The 22,721-nt window shown below is 43.2% G+C and overlaps 2 protein-coding genes across 2 annotated transcripts in view; both read left to right on the top strand.

The window, feature by feature from the left end:
• Window positions 1-1,534: 1,534 nt before the first annotated feature.
• Window positions 1,535-16,445, top strand: plp2b (proteolipid protein 2b). The gene is made up of 5 exons (XM_083638707.1): window positions 1,535-1,929; window positions 11,034-11,189; window positions 11,314-11,412; window positions 14,555-14,651; window positions 14,802-16,445. Exons 1-5 carry the CDS (start codon window positions 1,846-1,848, stop codon window positions 14,813-14,815), a joined length of 450 nt encoding a protein of 149 aa, XP_083494833.1. The 5' UTR covers window positions 1,535-1,845; the 3' UTR covers window positions 14,816-16,445.
• Window positions 16,446-17,589: 1,144 nt separating this feature from the next.
• The window catches only part of prickle3 (prickle homolog 3), a gene marked incomplete at its 3' end in the record, with an annotated part of 35,236 nt that continues 30,104 nt past the window's right edge, over window positions 17,590-22,721 (top strand). Inside the window, exon 1 of the mRNA XM_083639104.1 lies at window positions 17,590-17,677. Coding sequence (XP_083495230.1) covers window positions 17,639-17,677 — 39 coding nt within the window. The 5' untranslated portion in view covers window positions 17,590-17,638. The remainder of the gene's footprint in view (window positions 17,678-22,721) is intronic.

Genomic DNA, 22,721 nt, shown 5'->3' with positions numbered 1-22,721 from the left:
TGTATGTTTTCTCTATCAGTTACAACGAAGCCATCAGAATGGACACCCAAAACAGCTGAAGAAAATGACCTAGAAACACAATTTTAACTAATGTGATCTGAGGGGGGAAATGAACAGCTGCAATAGACTGTGTCCAATTAATTTTGGTACATATTTGTTTACTATTAGAAAATACAGGATACACAGCAGACATTCAAATCATTCGTGGTTTTTGTCAAATTATACTACTGTACTGCAATATGCAGGTTACTTTCATATACTAGGCAGCCCGCAGCTCGGCTGCTGCGTGACTTCGCCTGCTCTTTTGGCATGCACAGCGCACAATTGCACAACTTTGCATCACTGATGACATCAACATGATGTCACAACGCCTATGACATCATCAGTGCCTATGACATCATCAGTCATGTCATAAGATGACATCATAGACATTGTGACATCATCAGTGGGGACAGTGCCCACTTGAAACAAACAGTGCTAATTCCTAGGCTCGGATGATGTCACAACTTCACATCACTGATGACATCACAATTACTCTTATGACATCCATCAGTGATGTCACAATGCCTATGACATCATCAGTGGGACAACCATTTTAACAGAGAACAGCTTGCCCACTTGCTCCCTTAATAAAGAAGACTGTAGAAAGGGTGCTCAGTGGCATCGCCTAGCGGTCGAGGAGGATATTACCATAATCCACTAGTGGTTTCATGTTCGCCAAATTTGGTGATTTGATTTCCTCCACCAACTTGCACCAAGTGCACATTAACCACATGAATCCACCATGACACCTTTCTCACACAGAATACAGGGTAGTCAGGTGCGGACAAGACTAACCGTAAATGAGAACTAGCCCTCTCCTGTCTCTTTTTCTTGTCACAGTCTGTTCCTGTATGTGGTTGCAGCTGTGGTAGCGGTAGCACTGCGTGGGCTGGGTGTGCATAGTTCAGTTGACTATAGTGACAAGAAGACTGCAGACACTGTGGCTATAGCAAATGTACGTACGTAGTGTTATTGACTGTTCAGCTTTCTTTCTGATTATTACAAATTTCGATTAGCATATAAATTATGTGCAGTAGCCTATCAGGAATTAGCCCCGTGCTAATTAAATCAACCAACACTTTAAAATCCTCCAACACTTTTATGCTGCCTTCATGGGTTGTCGGAAATACAACCCATTGAGCTGAGATTCAACAAAGAGGTTACAACAACCAATTCCAACTGGGGGGCAGCAGTGGGACATTTCGTGCATGCGACCTGTGTCGACAGACAACAACAACAACAACAACTGATGGTAAATTTGACTGAATAAGCCAATAATACATTTCTCCGCTGTCTGCTGCACTACTTCTTGTCACAAGGTGCAAAGGTTTGCTCCGAGCAAAACGCACTGGAATGCGCTACAGGTAGGATCATTTACGAGGGGCACCTGAACGTGGTGGTGCCAGTGTGTCAACAATGCCACCCCCCCAACCAACCAAACCCCCTTGAGAAAAGTGAAAGCCAACGCCCCGGCGAGGCGCTGCCTGTCACTTCTCTCTTCACTCCGCACAGAAAGAGAGAGAGACGTTTGTCTGTCTGCGCTCTGCAGCCGCCAGCCGAGCCAGCCAGCCAGCCACTTTCAGCGGGGAAGTTGATTCATTCGACACGAAAAGCAACAAGCGAACCTCCCCGGAGCAACAACACCCGCCTGGAACTGTACCGACCTCATTATAATCTAGCCGCCGGTGGCGCAGAACAACTTTGCTCATTCAAATACTCTGCTCGTCGAGTCCAGCAGATAAGATAAGGCTCAAATACAATATACAGTCGCAATATTATATTAGCTAAGCTAGTCTTTACAGAATGGCTGATACAACGATCAGCTGCGTGGAGAAGCTGAAAGCGTACGTGCGGACCCAAAAAGGGTTTATACTCGCCGCAGAAATAGTAAGTATCGCTGATTTTGATTTCAACTAGCCTATCTATCGTGTCAATTAACTTTCTAGTGTGTACCTGTTGAAGGTCCCTCTGTCAGAACGAGGTACTACTACACGGCATAAACGGTGATGCTAGATGGCCTACTTCAGTCTAAATGCCACTATAATCAATATTGCATGATGTAATAATGGTTAATGTAGCCTACATGGTTGCCATTGATTTCTCCCCTCACAGTTATTAGGGTAACGGATCTGAGAGAGGAGAGTGTAATCCTAGCCTAATCTGTGTTGTGTTTCCTTGTAATTCCTGTAACAAACGTTCTATTCTATTCTATTCTATTCTATTCTATTCTATTCTATTCTATTCTATGGGAAAGGGTTTAGTCTCAGGTCTAAGTGGCCTGGTCAGGGAATGTGAGCCATGTGACCCCGGGGTTGGGGGTTGGGGGGTGGGGGGGTCAAGGCAGGGGGGTTAGTTAACAGCTTCCACCTGTCACTTGTGCTGCTGGACTGTCCGCTCATTTGGCACCAACGGGCCAAATGTTGAGCTGTTAAAAACGGCAGATGAAAGGGTCACACGAGTTCACTCGGCATAGAGACTTTCTGCGAGCCATCTCTAAAGCCACATACCTTTCTCATTGCACTGTAACCTCTTTATATTCCTGACCTGTAGGTTGCATGCTGTCTGTAAGCGTTGGACTAGCACTAGGAGAACTATAATAGCCCAGCTACGGGGAAGGGAAAATGCAATGTACATCACATTCCTAATAATATACAGGCTCATAAAGTGACGTTTTTTTCCCCCTCCTTCACATTAGGTTTTGCACATCTGGCTCTATTTAACTAGGATATACCAACGTTTCAGGTTGGCAGAGGAGAAACCACAGAGCAGCATCAGCCACTTCACTAAGCATCATCATCAGCATCAATCTCTGGTGTTAAGTGTGTGGCTTGAAGTTCCCTTTCCTGACGAGCTGTATCCTCATCCTGTCTGTCTCAACTTTACTCTTATTTATCTTTTCTCCCACCACAAGTTTCACACGGCCGTCTTTTATTTGCATTTCACAGCTGTGTGTTGTTCCCGTAACTCACAGACAGACAGACAGCAGCCATTTTGACCTTAACTTCTTCTGCGTCCAGAGGCGATCAAAGTTATAGAATCTTTGCCACTGTAGTTTGGGGACGTGTAACTGTACTGTAGTGTGCAGTATATTACCACACGACTCACACAAGTACAGAACATCGTATCGTACACTTTTGTGTTTTGTTCTTAAGGCGGTTTGCAACTCAGCAGCCTCATTATAAAAGCAGGCTCTGAGACTCAGATGCTGGTGGTCAGCGGTCCGCCCACGTTAACAGCATTTTTTTTTCTTCTCTCTCTTCAGAGGTAATGGAAATTCCAGGCCGTGTGTGTGAGGTTCGCTCCGTGGAACAAAGAATGCATGAATGGCTTAGCAGTTAGCACAGATCTACACGCCGTGGCATTTAAGGGATAGCTTCACCCTTGACTGGATACACACACACACACACACATACACAAACTACTTTAGGTAGTTTGTTGTTGTTCCGTGTGTCGCTCAGGCCTTTCTTGGTGCCTGGTGAACGCTATGGGAGTCAGGGTGGATGTCTGACATAGCTGACTTAAGTGCAGGAAGAGGAGTGAGAGAGCGAGGCAGGAAGAGTCATCACATCACTACACGTTGCTGCGGCTAATCGCACAGGAACCCAAACAGTCAGGATGACTTGACTTTGTTTCTGCGATAACAGCTGAGTCTAGCTGACCTGCCAAGAGTCTTTTTCTTTTTTCAGAATACATTATACATAATTCCGAGGGGCGAGAGACCCAGAGGGGTGTGAGTGACATTTTGGGGGTGAAAATGAGTTATAGCTATGGTAAGTGAGTTATAGCTATGGTATAAATCAAATGAAAGCTCTTGATGAGCCCTTTCTACTGACAAAATGGCACATGTGAATTCTAAACCAGTTATTAATCAAAAACCCAAACGACCTAACACACTGAGCTACGGTATTTGGAACCAAATAGTGCTGTAAGTGCACTTAAAAAGATAGAAAAAAAAAATATTTTTTTCCAACGATTGTGAAAATATTGTTCATTTATTGCCATCCGCATGTTTATGACGTTTTCATATGAAAGATTGAATTGAATAAACACAGTCAGGACAAAGTATGGTATTTTTTGTTGTTGGCTCTTCTGTAAAGTTGGCCAAATGTCGCTCATGCCCCTCAGGGTTGTATTGTGTGCACAGTCAGCAGGTTTTGACAGCGAGCTCTCTGTGCCGTAACACGGTTCTCAACCTTCTTACACCAAGTAGGCTAGCGCCTCAGAAATGACCAGCATTATGAAAGTACGAGAGGGAGGGAGTACCAGTGGTACCAGTACCATTACCACAAGTTAAGCACCACTACCTTAACAAATTACTTTTTTTTTTAATACTTTTTTTTTAATAGGCCTACTCATTTTGACCCGACAGAGACATGAGCAGTCTTGAACGTACTTCGGGCAGCTGGGCACCACATGGCGTCATGCCAGTCACACCCAGGTATAAAGCAAACCTCCCTTTTGTTAGACGCTAATCTTCTAAGGCCCAGTAGTGATGATAAAACCAGGGTGAGTCATACAGCGAGCTGATTGGTTATCCTGCTGTGGCAATTATGAATAATATAAAGTGGACACGTTTCCTTGTGGCTGGAAACAACCCCCCCACCCCCTTTCTTTTTTATAGATTTTTTTCCTTTTTGTCGTTTCTCCATCGAACGGGAGAGTGGAGAATGACAGTTTGGGAGAGGGAGAGGAGGAAATCCAACAGAAATTATTATTCATCATCCTAGCACGTCCCTGTATTCTCAGTGCTCTCGAGTGCACGGTATATGCTTAAATATGAGTCAGCGCGGGGGCCCCTAAAACCACCCAAAACGGCTCGGAGAGACTTCCCTAGCAACCGTCGTTGTGTTGTGTGGTGTTTTTCTGTACTGTACCACGGGCTGCCGGCTCTTGTTGGCGCTCATGTTATGCTACTGTCTATAATTAGCCGAGCGTTGACAACGAGAGAGTAGCAACTGATGTGAATAGACCCTATAAGCGGATGTTTTAAAGCAAACAGATCTGTCGCTGTGCGTCGTCGTAGTAGCATATAGGTGTCAACATCTCGGGAGCCCTTTCTTCTTGTTGTTGTGTGAGGGCCCTCTTGTGTGTCGTGGGTGTTTCTCTGTGCGCTCCGGCGGCCGCGCCTCCTCAGAGCAGCCGGTCCCCGGGACAGAATAGAGCCCCTCTTTGTGCTGGATCTTTTAGCCTGGGCCGCGCTACCGCCGCTACTCCACAGAGGCACCCTGTGCCAGCCTCCAGAACACATGAACTACTGATGCGTCTGGCTCTGCATGTGTGCAGCATAGTTGTGGGCGTGGGGAGGAGGGGGGGGGTAGTGACAGATGTGTGTGTGTGGAGTCGGTTACATCATGTGTGCTTCATATAGACTAGCCGCGTTGAGTGACACTCCTCACTGAGTGGTCTATGAGCAAAGATATGAAACTTGCGTGAGCGCCCTGTATTCATGGATTCATATCGGAAATCCGAGTCTTAATTTATTTCGAAAATGTTTCTACGTATAAGGGAAATCAACTGTTAGTGGAGGGAAACGCAACCAAACAACTTCAGCGACGTCGAGCCGAAATGGTGCAATTGTTCATTCATAAATGTTAAAAGGCTTGTCCAATTCAATAATAATAATATGCAATACGTTTACTGGCTTGTTAAAATATTTTAAACCATGGATGGGGCACGGCAGTCACGTTGAATTATTACATTCACTATTCATATTTTCATTCATATTTTCTTCTATAGAATGATTATATACTGTAGTATAGATACTACTATGTACTAAATTGTTATAAAAGATCATATATACTATATACTTTTAGTTAGTTTCTTCATTTTAACGAAAATACTTAATACTCAAATTTCGACCATCGTCGATGGGCCGACGACCCCCATCGACCTCTGAGCCTTCTACATTTGATTAATTATCGTGATTAATTATCTGTTCGAATTAAAATTTTGCAGATTTGATCATAAAAAAGGTAAATTCTAATCAACCGCGATTCACGGGGGATGCACGGGCGGCATTCAACAAGCTCACCCAGTTCAGAGAGGCGGTAGAGCGGAGGAGGAGGAGGAGGGGAGGATAAGCAGAAGTTGTTTGTGTTGTTGTGAAAATGTTAAGACAAAGAAGAAACGTCACGTTCTTTTCTGTTTTCAACCCAATGTGAGTAATGATACAAGTCTTCAACTGTGAATTCAACTCGCCTGTTTCCATGAAGTCGCTCCATTTCATACTGTAGGCTGCTGCTGCTGTGTTTCTATCCAGGGGCAGACTGGGATCATAATTCAGGCCGGGCATTAGATACCAAGCAGGCCAGGCCGATACGGGCCGACGCGCGTGCCGGCGTCCGAAGGGCGGCGGCGAAAAATTTGGGCCGTTTGAAGCTCAATTTGGGCCGTTTGAAGCCAGATTTGGGCCGTTTGAAGCCCAATTTGGGTCGTTTAAAGCCAGATTTGGGCCGTTTGAAGCCCAATTTGGGCCGTTTGAAGCCCAATTTGGGACAAGTCCAATTTTACAATGAGATGCACCCACTTTAAACCTTGAATAAAGTAATAAAACCACTAGTAAACCAGTAGGCGGCGCCTGGCCTGCTGTTCAGTGAGTGGCCTGGCCTGCAATTTTTTTTTTTTTTTTTTTTTTCAGGCCAGGCCAGGCCAGGCCACCGGGCATTTGCCCGAAGTGCCCGATTATGCAGTCCGCCCCTGTTTCTATCTCTACTTAACGTCATGTTAGGTTCAAAACTGAGCCCACATGAATTATCTAACGTTATCCGACAGTAATGCTGTCCGTTTTCTGCCAGCCAGTTAAATTCAACACACACACGTTGGTGTGTTGGTCAGGATCTGTAATGTTAACGTTATTTGTTTTTGCGCCGTTCAATATTGCTGGTAGTGTTAGCCTGGCTCTGTGCTGTAGTAGTAGCAGCTATATAGTCAGCGACGATATCATCGTCCATCGCGATGTTTCACTGTGAAACCATCGTGATGGCTGTTTGGTTGACATCGCCCAACCCTAGGACGCGCAGACAGAGGAGTTGAGAAGAAAAAAGGAATTCAGACTAAGAGTGTGGATTTTAAATATTTCTATTTGTTACATTGCAGGGCTGTAGTGTACAGACAGTGACAACATGTGCAAAAGTGCAAAATATTTCAGTCCATGCTGCTGGACTTTACTTTCCTCAGTGCAAAAAAAACTTGTCCCGAGTAACAGTTTTCTCAACGTCCTCCGCAAAGGTTTTGTATAAACTGTCATAATGCCTGTTGTTTGAATGCATGTGCCCACACAGTTGGACAGCAGCAACAATAGCGGTATTGAAAGGAGGCTGATATGGTCGTGAACCGTGGGCTGAGTGTTGTGTAAGTTTAGGATTTCTGCACACTGGGCAGCATTTCAGTGGAATGGGACTGAGGAGAACGCTTGCTTGCTTTTCCCCTCTTCTGGAAAAATGTGTTCTTGGTGGAGGAAACACTGTAAATCTAAGATGAGAGCAACATGTGACGGAGAAACTGATGATAGACTGCTTTATAATCCATCCATTTCTGTTGTAGCCACCAGTGTTGGGGGTAACTCATTACAAAAGTAACATATTACATGTAATATATTACTTTTCGGAGTAACTCAGTAATATAACTTATTACTAATAGGATTTGAGTAATATTATACCAGTTACTTTGTCAAGTAACACAAGTTACACATTTAGTTAAAAAAGATTAATCAAAGCACATATTAAATAAAGATACAATCACTTCCTAATCAAATTGTGTGTTTTTATGCAAATAACCACTATAGATGACAATAACAAAGGAAAAGAATAACATTTAGAATTTTGGACGGTTTGGACTGACTTCAAGACGGTTGAACTTACATTATTTTTCGGGATGGTTCTGGGGCGGCGATGTCATTCTGCTACTATTGTTATTTTGGTGAAAGTAATGCAAAAGTAGTGTAATAAGTAACAAGTTACTCTACACACAGACAGTAATATTGTAAAGTAACGTATTACTTTCAAATGAAGGTAACTAGTAATATGTAGTATATTACATTTTGAAAGTAACTTGCCCAACACTGGTAGCCACATCCAGTTTTAAAACAGTTTCACCCTCATTTTATTTATGTGTTGAAAATATTTCCCTGAGAATTTTCTTTTCTGTTGATGTGGATGCTGAATGGTCCAGCACAGCTGCAGTAAATGAGACAGTGTTGGTTTTGTTGGAGAGCGATACTGTGTTATCATTCTGTATGAACTTGCCTATCGAGTGGAGAACAAACAGAGCTTCTTCTCTGCTGCCAAACCCTAGTTAGCATTAGCATGTTTCGCAGCACATACTGTAGATGGCCGGTTCACTGAGCTCTCACTCAGGTGACCTGCAGCTGATCTACACAAACACACACCGTTTTAACCCATTGATACCTGATGCAGCATTTGCGTGTATATCCCTCATTTGTGTGTGTATCCCTTTAAGACCGTCTCGAAGGGATACACACTAGGGATGTTCATTTTGAAAAATTTCCATAATCGAAAATCGGGGAAAATTAACGATCAATTATCGATTATCGATCATATTAATAATAATAATAATAATAATATATATATATATATATATATTTTTTTTTTACAAAATGAATGCCTATGGCAGAAAATACGAAAGACGTGTTCTCCTCAATTAACTCTTTATTTCAATGTGTCTCCTCTCCAACACTCTGCTGTCCCCGGCGCATGCCGGTGTGAATTCCCCATGTTTAAAACAGTTTTGTTGGCACAAAGGCCCGTGCCCAGCCAGAAAACTAGAGACTATATGAAGCTCCACCTCACGTTAGTCGGCTGTGCAATGGAGTGGGGCGAGGAGGAACGAATTCCACCCAAACCTAGTCCACATTTTTTTTTTTTTTTTTTTTTAAATAATAACAAAATCGATAAAAATTCCACATGATCGATTCCATTCCTTAACGATCAATTATCGATTTTCGATAACTGATGAACATCCCTAATACACACACAAATGCTGCATCAGGTATCAATGGGTTAATCAAGGCACTCAAAGTGAACCGCGAAGTCTAACAGAGGGGAGGAATGTAGAGAGTGTTTGCTGCAAAGCTATAGTTAGATGCCCTCAAAGGATTCTGGGATATTCTCCTCATTCTGGGGATTCCTCTTTTCCCTCAAGGTTCCTTCAAAATGGCCGTCCGCCCGGGTAGTGCAGAGGGAGATTCCCTGCCTACACCGACACACACCGAGCGCAGGTTCGAGCCCCCCGTGTTACCTCCGGCTTGGTCGGGCGTCCATACTGGCACAATAGACCCTTTTCACGGGGGCCATTTTGTGTCGAAAAGGCAGGATAAACACAGGTGCAAGCAAAACACTAATGAGGGTTTCCAAATTCCAATCGTGGAAGTTTGAAACCCTCATTAGTGTTTTGCTTGCACCTGTGTTTACCCTGCCTTTTCGACACAAAATGGCCCCCGTGAGAAGGGTCCATTGGCCGTGTCTGCGGGTGGGAAGCTGGATAGATAGATAGATAGATTTTTATTTCTGTGTCATGCACCATATTCATGGTGCCCAGCCTGTCTGGGCTTACAAGACACAAATCATTCAAGTTCAACAATACAAACAAATCAGCAAACAAATTAACAAACAAGCTACAAAAAGCTCAAACATAAACAAGACAAGACAGAGTTGTATATTCAGATGAACAACTTCTCCATTCTGAGTTTCCAAGCCCTCCCAATAAACCTGGCCAAGCTGAAGACTTCATCTCTGAATAACCATTCCAACTTAGCATCATCTCCTGACCAAAATAGTTCAGGTTTCTTATCTTGCATTAACTGAAATAGAGACAATCTTGGTTCCTCATATAGCGTACAATGAAACAAAAAATGAAATTCATCTTCCACAACACCTAATTCACATACAGTACAAAGTCTCTCCTCCTCAGCAATAGAATTGAACCTGCCAACCTCAATAGCCAAAGGGAGGGTACCCGTTCTCAACTGGGCACATAGAGATCTTCTGGATCTATCCAGGGGTAAAGTAACATAGGGTTCTGGAGTAAACATATTTTTAATTTGAACATATGTTCTGAGTTTTGGTTTGAGCCAGATGTCATTGGCCCATTTTTCTTTATAGTCAAGAAATAGCCTACCGGTATGTTTAATATAGCGAACACTACAACGTAAACTGTTTCTGAAAATAAATTGTTGGTCAGCTTCCCTGAACACATCATTCACATCATTACACCATGGATAGTTATGTGCTTTATCCCAGTTAAACACTTGTTTTGCTACTCTACTCTCTGGCATATTAGATAGACGGTTCCGCAATCTCAACATTTCACCTTTTTGTTTGATCAAACAAGTCTCCCAACCCATATCCCCTTGAAATGGATTAAGGGTATGTGTCCTCCTCCTGGTCGCTGCACTAGTGTTCGGTCGGGGGGCGCCTGTTCGGGAGGAGGGGAACTGGGGGGAATCGCATGATGATCCTCCCATGCGCTATGTCCTGCCGGTGAAACTCCTCGATGTCAGGTGAAAAGAAGCGGCTGGCGACTGCACATGTATCAGAGGAAGCATGGTGCTAGTCTACAACTCTCCCCCAGATCGGCAGAGGGGGCGGAGCAATGACCGGGTCAGCGGGGGGGGGAATTGGCCAAGTACAATTGGTGGAGAAAACGGGGGGTAAATCTGAAAAACCTTGATTAACCCATTGATACCTGATGCAGCATTTGTGTGTGTATCCCTTTAAGACCGCGAACCGCGTCAACGCGGTTCGCGGTCTTAAAGGGATACGCACACAAATGAGGGATATACACGCAAATGCTGCATCAGGTATCAATGGGTTAAAAAAAGGTTGTTTAAAAATGAAGTCGTGGCAAAATAACATCTGACGGTCAGATATCATATGGTGCTGCTGACCTCCAAATAATCCTTCTCTGTGCTTATCATGTTTATTGTTCCCCCTCCTCCTCCTCCTCCTCTTCCTCCTCTCCACCACTCCCACCAGCTCATCAGCTTCATCATCATCATCTGCTATGCTGCGTCGCAGCGGGGCGGCTTCTCTACCCTGCCCATCGTTGAGATGGTCTTCGCCATGGTCTTCTTCGGCATCTTCATGTTGGAGATGGACAAGCAGTTCCTAGTGGTCAACTGGCTCTGGAGCGTGAGTAGTACTATGCATTTAGCACACAGAGTGTGTCTCTCTCACACACACACACACACACACACACACACACACAGTTACACAATGCTTATTCCAGACACTTTTGCTTCCCTCTTGTGTGCAGGATCTGTTCCGCGCCGGCATCGGGGCTCTGCTGTACCTCATCACCTCTCTGATCACCGTGATTCAAGGAAGTGGGGACAGCGCAATCATGGCAGGCGGGGTCAGTTCAACCTCCGCCACTCAGCGTGACCTCTACCACTCAGAACAACACTGAAATACTGTTGACATGCATGTTTTTAACTGCTTGTTTTGACAACCATAAACCCCCTTAGCTATGAATTTGTCATACTATGTGGTGTTGTGAAAACGGAATTCCAGGAGTTTTTTTTTTTTTTTTTTACCGCCATGGATTCTGCTTAGTATGAGACACACCCACACCGCAGCGAACAGCTCAGCATATATTGACTCTTGAGTAATATTGTCACCATATTTCAGATCTTCCTTCCTCCCTAAGCTGCCTCCACATGAGAAGAGATCTGCTCCTCCCTCCGCACGAGGTGCAGGGCAGAGCTAGCAGAGATCTGCTCCTCCCTCACCGCGCGAGGTGGAGGGCAGAGCTAGCAGAGATCTGCTCCTCCCTCCGCACGAGGTGCAGGGCAGAGCTAGCAGTAGCTGTTTGCACTCACGAAAGGTCAGCCGTGACTCTAGGTCAAAGTTGAAGTCATTTGAACTTTGAGGAGCGCAGCGCTCGGTGGCAAATTCGAGCGGCGCGCGGCGCTACGGGTAGTGTTGCCACATGGTTTGGACGACACTGCTCTCCCCCATAGGAAAACAATGGTACAGCGGGCACAGAGTGGTTTTAGCTGTGTATTCACCTTATGTTCATACGCGGGGGTGGGCCAAATTCTTCCGGGTTGTGTTAACACTTCCGGCGGTCACGGCGCAAAATACAAAAGAACGTCAGAAGAAGAAAGTTGTTTTTGTAGCGGACAGTGCAGGGGGTAAAACAAAGAACGTAGCCTACTACTCTGAGCTCGGTACACAGCAAGCAAGCGAGTATCCACTGTTAGCCAGGTCAGATAACGTTATCGTCGACAATGACGAGCACTTTCTTGTAAAACATACCTGGACTCCAACAAAGAAAGCTTCAGATGGTTTTCTCTCCTCCGAGCACAGCTCGAGCCACTTACGTCTATAAGACCCGCAGACGTTAACGTAATTCCCTGGAATGCGAGAATTAACGAGCCAGTTACATGGCGTTGTATTCTTAGACATTGCCGTTTGCTTTTATTTGGTATGTTACATAGAATTGGCTAAATTATTAGTTAATTCAGAGTTAGATGATATTGGAGCAGCCGGCCTTTTTCTTTTTTTTAGCCGGAAGTCGTCACACGACCACACAACCGGGTCAAATGGGCGTGGCTACATAAGGTGAATAACATAGAAAATATGGCCAATGTAATAGGAGTATATTGTACCACAGTGTCAGTATTTTCACGCATGTATATCCAGTGGTGTAGTGCAGGGTATACACCATACCCACTTCTACCGGCAGATCCCACCAGGAAGCGTTGTGTGGCTGTGAGCCGACTGTTGCTTGACTTTTTGTGCCGTTCACCACGGAGTGACTATTTTTGACGCGTCCCGCTTCGAGTTGCGTCAAGCAGCACAGAGCAGATCGAGCTGGGCAGAATTCACGACCAAAGGAACAAAATACTCATTTCAAAATAAAACCCATTACTGCTGTATGGCATGGGACAAACGGTCACACATTGAGGGGGACCAGTTTGTCAGCAGGGCAGCACAAGAGCCTGCTTTCAATATAATGGAAGCATTCAAGTAATTGATTGATTAATTATGCAATATCAGTGTTTCCCATACATAAAGGAATTTGTGGCGGGCCGCCACAATAATATTTGGACCGCCACAATAAGATGTTGACCAATTTTTTTTTTTTTTTTTTTTTTTTTTTACAGTGCACCTGAACGCAACATGCAAGATATCCGCTGAATAAGTGTCCAATAAATGTTCATGTCATTCTGGCCAATACTTCTGTAATAGCATTTCAGTCTGGAATATGGAATATCTTTCAATAATCTATGATTTAGCTGCTAAATTGTCAAATACCGCCATCTGCTCGCTACCCAGGCACTTATGTATGTACTTAACCCAACTAACTTCCCTAACTAACTATCCGGTGTGCACAACACTGTCAGCCTAAACTCCGGCTGACACCCCAAAACCTACAATCCGCTACAGAAAAATGTATATTGTTTGTTTATTAACTGGCCCCTCGCCTTCTATCATTTCACGAAAGTGGCAAAGCAAGTTGAGTATCCCTGACCTATAGGGAGAAATTTAGTTTGTCATTGTAAACCCACAGCACAGTAATGATGACATGTTCTTCATAGATCTAGCCTTTTAATTTTGCTCTTAAGCTTTCTCAAAGTACACCAAATTCATGCATTTTACTTTAAAATGTTTTAAAAAATCTTGCGGCGGGGCATGCACCCGCACCCCCCTAGGGGGTCTGCGGGCCCCCACCACAAATTCTCAAAATCCTGTGGGAAACACTGAATATCAATGACTTGAATTAAGAGTAGTCCCACTTCTCCAGGGAGTCAGGGACCACGACACCACTGTTTATACAGGACCACTGCACCACTGTTTATATCACACGTAAAATATGCGGCCCGCGGGCGCCCCCTGTGCGGCCCGCGAGGGAATTGCATTTTCTTTTTTTTACAGTGCACCTGAACGCAACATGCAAGATACCCGCTGAATAAGTGTCCAAATGTTCATGTCATTCTGGCCAATACTCCACTTCTGTTATAACATTTCAGTCTGGAATATGGAATATCTTTCAATAATCTTTATGACTAAAAGGCTCAAAGTAATCTCATGTGTAAGAAATGACTGTTCTACAGTCATTTCTTGCGGCCCTGGGGCCGGACTCAAAGAAAAACAAAACGACCCCCAAAAACTCAATAAAAGGCAGAATTATGTTAATAAATCTCATCTGCTACAGCCATTGGATTTGTATCACTATTATATCAGGAGATTAACAAGAAATTATCAATCACAACGCGAGAGAGGGTTAAAAATAGGGAGACTCCCATGAAAATCAGGAGTGTTGGCAGGTATGATCCCCAATGTGTGGCCCTTCGCTTACTTGATGTAAGTCAGTATGGCCCTCAGGAAAAAACTGTTGCCCACCCCTGGTTTATATCCAACAGCTTTTCATTGACTGATTTTCTTCTTCTTCTTCATGTTTTACTGACAGGAGCAAACCACCAAGTTGAAGTCCTTGTACTTGGTCAGTACTGTAGATCTGATTCAGATCCTGATTTCTCCTTCCCCAGGTGTTTGGCTTGCTCGCTGCTGTCCTGTTTGCCTACGATACCTACACCATCTTTCAGCAGGTGAAGATCACCAGGCAGCACACGGCAGCTTCCACAGGTGAGAGCTCCAACTGATTCTTCTCCCTTTCACCTCCACCACCACAGTTTCCCCTCCAAAACACACGCCGCATCGCCACCACAACCTTCTGCCTCATCTAGAATCATGTGTAGCAAGACGGCTTCATTCATCTCCATGTCTTCTTCACAGACGACAGAGTATAAACACTCCGAGACACCTGTTCCCCTGTCAAGTCCACACGGCAGAAGAACACCAAGAGAGAGGGACGTTCACGCAGGAGTGAGAGGAACAAGACGAACGGAGAAGAAGGGAAGGTGGATACTATAAATGAACGGGTCACAAATTAACCAATGTCAATGTGTGGTGCGAACGGAGGACAATGCAGCGAGACGTGAATGACGAAATAAGTGGTCGATCCGTGCCTGCATTGTGGGACAGTCATGTCTACTACGTGAGGAATTCCCCCTCGAAAACCTGTCCTCCAACCTCAATGTCCTCCAACCTCAATGTACCACTGGTCGCTCAATGTTTAGTCTGATGAAAAGGGAAAGTTGTAAATAATAGACAATGTAAAGCTAGTCTAGCGCCTGCTTCTATTGTTCTAATGGACTGTCGTAGAAAGTGATGACTGTGTCATACTCATGTCCACCGTTAAGAGGTAGGTACGTTGTCTGTATTTGGGTTTTAGAAATAATGAACACACGAATGGAATATGTTGTGAATTATTTAACATCGTAATCATACTCTTCATGAGTTTATTGTGTATTTTCTGTGAGGGCTGCGAGAGCGCTCAGTCTCTCGACCAGTCAAACATTTCCCTTTCTCTACGAGTCAAATGTACCTCTTTACGGATCCTCCCAGTGTGATGTGGTGCCTTGAAATCTGATCTGAATTAACCTTGCTGTCATTAAATGTGTTCTTGTAGATTAGCGATATCTCTGCCTGCCGTTCTACTTCCACTTCGTTTATTCCCGGAAACTGAAACATTTGAAGTGACCTAATCACTGCCTTTGATCAGCAAACGTGTTTCCCTCTTGTACTCATCAGTTGAGTCTGCAATCTTTAGACATTCATTAACCACCTGCTCAGTCATTTGGGAAATAATTTGAATAACATTGCCATCCTCCTGTTTTGGCATCAATTCTGATTCTTACACTCAAGTCATGTTTTTTTTTTATGTTTGTTTTATAACAAATGTTCATTGTGCAGATGATTTTCTATTGACATTTTATACAGCCCAAAAGAAACACTTCTTTGGTCAGTGCCTTTTGGTTGTAAGGCGCTTTTTGATGCAGAAGATGAAGTTGAGATGATTTTAGAAGATGGAATTAGATGATGAAATTTAGCTTGGGAAAGTCACATGGTTGGCATTTCACTACAATGTGCATTTTAATTATTAATCAAATTTTTTCCTCTGCCCTTCCCTAGACAGTGTTTATTTGTCCAAGTAAAACGTCCTCAGTATTTTTATTTTCTAACGTGCTTCACAAGAGTTTGTGATTTGTAATTTCAAGTTTTGAAGCAACAATGCTTTGGGAAATAAAAGCCATTGTTACTACAAAGAAATTTGGTCCTGGCAGCTTACCTTTTCATTGTACACCCATCTACTACATGATACTTATGTCCCAAAATAACTATTTAACAATGGTTTGTTTTGATGCCATGGGGATTGATTGTCTACCTAACCCTAGTTAGTAATTGACATATTTGGCTGTGTTAGGTTTTGGATAGTTCTTTTAGTTGGACTTTTATTAGCTTGTCTTCTGTAGGATTGCCACTAGATGGAAGCAGAGTGCTATTCATATGTCCGGAGGGTGGAGGTCACCCTGGTGCCAGAGTCAAGTAGCCCTGACTGCAGTACGCAGATCACATGCTGGTGGTGGTCTTCTTATGATTAGGCGTTTGTGTGTTTTTACTCAAGCCCTACCATATTTGCATGATGCAGCATACATCTGTGACTGTGAACATTTATGCATTATTCATAATATCCCCCCCCTCTCTCTCTCTCTCTCTCTCTCTCTCTCTCTCTCTCTCTCTCTCTCTCTCTCTCTCTCTCTCTCTCTCTCTCTCTCTCTCTCTCTCTCTCGAGATTAGTGCGTTTATGAAAATCAGTTGTTACTTTGTTATTATCCTGTCTTTCATTTTCAATTACTCATGTCATTTAAAAGACCTACAGAATGCTAATCCTTTGTTTGGGGTCATACTGTTTATACAAAAATTAATCCCTGGTGTTGCAGCGCTTGTATTATCATGCTACTGTATAGCAGACTGAGTGTAAACACGGCAGCAGATCTTCCTACCCAAATCAAAAGAACAAACCTTATTAATATTATGCTATGTTGCATTTTGCTCAGAAAAGGGTCCAGAAGTGTAAACATGAGTGTAAACTTTAGTCGTTGACTCCTCCCATAGCCTAATGTTTCCCAATGGAACATTATTTGTTATGAGAGCTAATTGTTTATTTATTTATTTATTTATTTATTTTTTGTTATTTTTTTAGAGAGAAATTGGGAGAAGAAATGGGCCATGGCCATGGGTACTACAGTAGTAGTGCAGCTGGGACAGTCGGCTGTGCATAAAAGTTGGAGCTAGGTCAAGTTAGCCAGAAGCAGCTAGGCTGATGCCGGGAGTCAAAATAAAAGCACAGGCTCTCAGTTTTGATAACTATGATTTAATAAGATCCAGTAGTTATATTCTTTTCATTATGATATTCCCTTAAAGATGCGATTTAATCTGACTTCCATTCTGTATTATTCAAAAGAACGACAAAAAAGTTCGTCAGCAAGCGTTGTATTTTGAAAGTTGTGACCGGAAATACTATATTTCTTTCTAGCTAGCTTGTCACTGGCCCAAAGAAAGTATCAGACGGAAAGCGTCCCGGGACAAGCTAGAAGAAGAAGAACATGATGTAGTTTATCTCGGGATATGTAAATGTAAAGACTCCTGGATCAACCGAGGCTTCGTCGCTCTTCTTCTCGAGCAGCTGGAAACTGATCTTTTGTTTTCAACATCATCCAGCCGACATCATGTTCCTGCGCGGATCTAAAAAGCGACGGTCCCGCTCGGTAAGTGTGTTTTGTACCATAACTTACCTGCTTTCGACATGACTTCCCCAAGTCTGTAATAAGTAGCCTATTAACGGGTTATAACACCCCTTTAATGACACTAACGTTACATCTACTGTAATTTCGGAGCAACTTCCACCCTTTGAAGAATGTGTCTGCTTCATCGTAAAAGTGTTCAAGTCAAACACAAAACAACCTAAGTAAGTGCGACCATCATGTCCCACCTTTAGCGATTTAACATTACCTGGCTTTTGAGACGGGGAATAGTTTTTGAGTGAATATGGCCTAATTTTTTTCCCATATATATATTTTTTTCATTTACACTTTCTGATCCATGCTACTGTAACCTATATGGTTTAAATATCCTATGAACCAAAAAGTCCTACATTCTTTGTTTCGTGAGTCATTCCGGGCGTCCCGAGTGAGGACCCGGACAAACTACGTCATAGAACTTTACCTCTACCTGAGCAGGTTGGGAAGTAAACCTAACGTTAGGTGTAACTTCAACATGCCTCTACTTTTGTCATTCATGTGATGATGATAATAATAACATCAACATCATAATTTTTTTTTTTTTTTGTCAGACGCAATAAAAAACACACACAATACATAATAAAACAGATAAACAACACAATAAGAGCAACTCAACAATTCTACAATAAGGCACTGTACCAGTGTTTCCAGATGGAAGACATGTATCTCGTGTCACTGAGATTGGGTTGAGACAGCAACATAATCAGCATATTCTGAGACACATTCAGACGACAGATAAACTTATACATCAGGTTTCTCAGCAGGGCACGAAATGTGCTAACTCCTGAACAACAATTCACTCTGCTAGGTTATGTTCATGGTCAGGTTAGAGGTTACTGACTGTACCATCTCTCCAGCTTGTTTCCAAAACCAGGCTCTTTGTGGCACAACTCTTCAGCAGACAAGGAATACATCCAAGCAATATGTGATTCGAATCCCTCTGTCATACGTTACCGGAAGAAAGAAAATCACATAAGCTACTGAAGTGCATCTACACAGGTCTCAATAGCAGCCCCATAGACCATTATTCAACCTTTTCTGCACTAAAATCCTATGTTAGTATTGTAACAGGCTATACAATTTCTCTGTGACGGTCCGGAACCTTGGCCTGGCCCTGAACCCAACTAAAATTCTATAAGTGCTGTTACAGTAATTAAACGCTGCTGCACGACTATGTCCAGCAGCTATGGTCACTGCTCAAGTATGCATGAGCTAATCTAACACAACTAGGCCAGAAGCAACACTCAAACAACCTGTTATACAAAATGTCATTGCTAGACAGTTAGTCTAGTCAGGTTCACGTTATTTACTGTGAGACCTTTCATCAGATGGAGACACTGCCAGAATACATTTGTATGCAAGACGCCGGGGTAATTGTTTCCCCAAGGCTTCACTCATAAATTCATATGGACATGTTTTACCTATAATATATTCACATGCTTCAATGTAGTAGCATTAGCCTAGCAAACCATCCGGCATTGAAGCAAAGCTTAACATTGGTATTATGGACTCTTCCATTTAAGCCCCCCCCCCACTGGCGACATTGGAGTCACAAACAATAGAGAACGTTTCACTTCACTCGCTGTTTGCGAACGCTGTCCTTTGAGTTGACCTAAGGAGCAGGAAACAGTGACCCATAAAACCCTCCAGAGAAACAACAAGACTTGTTGCACCAAAGAGGGATAATTTGGAGATGCTTGGCTGGCCTGCAGGTGGTTGTATGTTTGATCTTGTCCGGTGAGGAGAGAGGCATCTACCCAGCATGCCAGCAGCAGCAAAGGCCCCTGAACCTCTGACCTCTCCCTGTTAATGTTTAAGCCCTCAAAACGCCACAACACTGACTGTGGCGCTCTGATGACTCATTTCCTCCTGTGATTCGTTCACGTTCGTGTACGTCATCATTCTGAACTGTCAGTGTTAAACGTATTGAAAATCATCTTTCCTCAATCACAGTGAATCAAGAGCTTTACCTCAACCCAGAGATGCTCACAACAAGTCATTTTTTGCAAGTCCAAGTCAAGTCTCAAGTCTTTGGTCACAAGTCCAAGTCAAGTCTCAAGTCTCTTATGGATGAGCGTTCTATCATCTGCTGGATGCCATCCGGTCTAACTAAGGAATTCAAAGTATCATACTATATTATCCTCACTCCTTTATTAACATACAATATTATCAGCATTGATTAGTTGACATTCTTATTAGTAGACATTTCCTTAATTTTAATCCACCAAAAAAAAATCAAAAAAATCAAAAATAAAGATTGTTCACAAGTCCCAAACTTTCAAGTCCAAGTCATGTCTCAATTCTTTGAGGACAAGTTTCAAGTTAAGTCTCAAGTCACTGTGTGTGTGTGACTTAAGTGCGACTCAAGTCCAAGTCTCAAGTCCAAGTCCCCATCTCTGCCTCAACCTGGGGAGCACCAGTGTGGCGTGGTCGTAATGACAGCTTTTGGCCAGGCTGTGTGTACTAAATGATCTATTCTCTCCTATTAGTGTAAGGCTGGCTTTACACGGTGAAACTTTCACGCAACTAGTTGCAGGTTGCAAATTGCATGAAACACTTTTCATGCAACTTGACATTTACACAAAGCAATTCCAAAATAATCAAATCTCAACACTTGTTTCACTAAAACAGCTAGCTAGATTGGTAATGTTTCATCTGTCATATTGTTTTTCCCTTTCTCTCTCTGTATCAAGTGGGGAGTGTCATTCACTCATTGTTGCATCTTTGTATCTTATTTTGTATCGTTTTCTAGCTGGACATAATATCAATTTGGACGTGTTGTATCAGGTTTTCTTCTGCCACTGGCTGGCTACTTTCTTTCATTGTTATTATTATGGCTGTCCCAGAGAACAGGAAGAGAGACATCAGTGAATTAATAGCCTACTTATCAGCGTTTTGATTGGCTGTTGCATGAAACTAGTTTCTCAAAGTTGAGAGTTTTGCAAATGTTGCAGCAGAGTTTCAGACAAGTTTCAAGTCCGTCGCAGAGGGCTTTAGACCATGCAAATCATTTGCAACTTTAGTTTCACCTCAGTTTCAACCAACTAAAGTTTCACCGTGTAAAACCAGCCTAAGTCATCCCTGGCTGCCAGTGCAGTGCACTTGCTGATGCCAGATAAGCTGGGAAACGGTCAGTTTGTCCATTACCTGGTTACCTCGCTGCTACCTTGGTAGCAAGAAAGAGTTGAAGCAAACAGAGTCATGTGATTAAACCCTACACCCACTTAGTGAAAACAATAAAGAGCTGATTAGGAAAAGTCTGACGCCACCGACCGTCGAGTGTGAGAGTAGCCATGTGAGCTAAATGTGAACTTGAATAGTAGTTAGGCTGCTATTGACTTTCCCCACGCTCCCGTAGTTTTAGAAGTGACTTCCTCCCGCCACTCCCCTGACATCCTTCATGTCCCACAACACAATAGGCTAACCTCATTGTCGGGCCACAAACTTGAACGCATTCTCTTTTGTGGTCCAGGTGAAAGGAAACAACACATGAGACCTGCGAGTCTCTGTGCAGCCGTGGACACGTGGGACGCTAAACTATCCTCGGGAAACAGTCGAGGAAATGTAAAACTAAACGGCCAGGCTCGAGTTCAAGTATTTACAAGACTTTTGTTTTTCAAAACACGCCTCGGAGAAAATCACCTCCAGACACTGTGTATTTTAAAGGAGCAGCTCACCCTAAAATCCAAAATACGTATATTCCCTCTCACCTGCAGTGCTATTTATCCGTCTATATCGTTTTGTGTTAGTTGCCTGACTTTTGGAGATATCGGCCGCAGAGTTTCTGCCTTCTCTCCGATACAATGGAACTGGATGGCACTTGGCTTGTGGTGCTCAAAGTGCCAAATAAATACATTTGATAAACTCAACAGCAATGTCTATTTCCAGAAATCATGACCCTGTTACTCAAGATAATCCACTGACCTCGTTATGAGCAGTTTCAATGGAGGAAATATTTTCTTTTGCCCGAACTACACCTGCTAGCTGCTAGCTAGTTCCTACAAAAGAAAATAGTTCCTACATGAAACTGCTCACAACAAAGTCTGTGCATTATTTTTAGTAACCAGGTCATGATTTCTGGAAAGAGACAGTGCTGTTGAGTTTTTCAAATGTTTTTTTTTTTTTTGGAGCTTCGAGCACCACAAGCCGAGTGCCATCCAGTTCCGTTGTATTCAAGAGAAGGCAGACATCTCTGCGGCCCATATCTCCAAAAACTATCCCAAAACGATATAGTAGATGGATAAATAGCACTACAGGTGAGAGGAAAAATATGTATTTTGGATTTTAGGGTGAGCTGTCCCTTTAAGTTGTTCCCCCCCCCCCCGTCTCACCCTCGTGATGCGTGGTGGAACATCTCCCATCTGTAATCACTAGTATGCCGTGTTAATTAGAACCAGCTTGACAGGTTTTTGATGCATTTCAGAATCTGTTTACAGATCAGAGCGTCTCCATGTGAAATTGGCCTCATGGGAAGCAGTTTGAGTGGCTTCACTTTTATTGAATGGTGTGTGAACATTATTCAGCGTGTTCTCATGAAATACATACTTATTATTTCACTTAAGGGTCAACCACACTTAAAGTACTAAGTGGTTTGCTCTGGTCTGTTCCCACTGAATGCTTCAAGTAAATCTGAGACACCGGCATTCAGACCCCAGTTCTGATCTTTGGCGCCCTGATCTCAGTCAGTAAAGTACAGGTCTGAACGCACCCGATGCGCATATCCGATCCGATCGCCTCAGGCCACCTTTGGACGTGGCCTGGGACACATGTCAGATTCCTACTGTGACCTAGGAGGCATTAATGACTGCAGCTGTAACGTTTCTATAATAATTCAGTAATATAGTAGTAATTGCCAAACAAAAAAGCCAAAAAGCAGCGAGCACTGTATTTTTATGCACAGCTATGTGCATGTTTATTTGCATATGGAGTGCCAGGGGAAGTGAGATCTGATCACAAGAAGCATTCATGGAGACGCATTCTAATGCCAGGTGTGAACAGATGTAGGTTGAAT

The sequence above is a fragment of the Poromitra crassiceps genome, assembly GCF_964638095.1.
Source record: "Poromitra crassiceps genome assembly, chromosome: 6".
Taxonomy (NCBI): Eukaryota; Metazoa; Chordata; class Actinopteri; order Beryciformes; family Melamphaidae; genus Poromitra; species Poromitra crassiceps.
This window is presented reverse-complemented; position numbering and strand designations above follow the sequence as displayed.

Bases quoted from the DNA above. Each gene is read 5' to 3' on its own strand.
- plp2b (XM_083638707.1), top strand. From the start codon at position 1,846: ATGGCTGATACAACGATCAGCTGCGTGGAGAAGCTGAAAGCGTACGTG. The intron at 11,190-11,313 runs GTGAGTAGTACT...TCTTGTGTGCAG, and splicing joins TGGTCAACTGGCTCTGGAGC to GATCTGTTCCGCGCCGGCAT. The intron at 11,413-14,554 runs GTCAGTTCAACC...CTCCTTCCCCAG, and splicing joins GCGCAATCATGGCAGGCGGG to GTGTTTGGCTTGCTCGCTGC.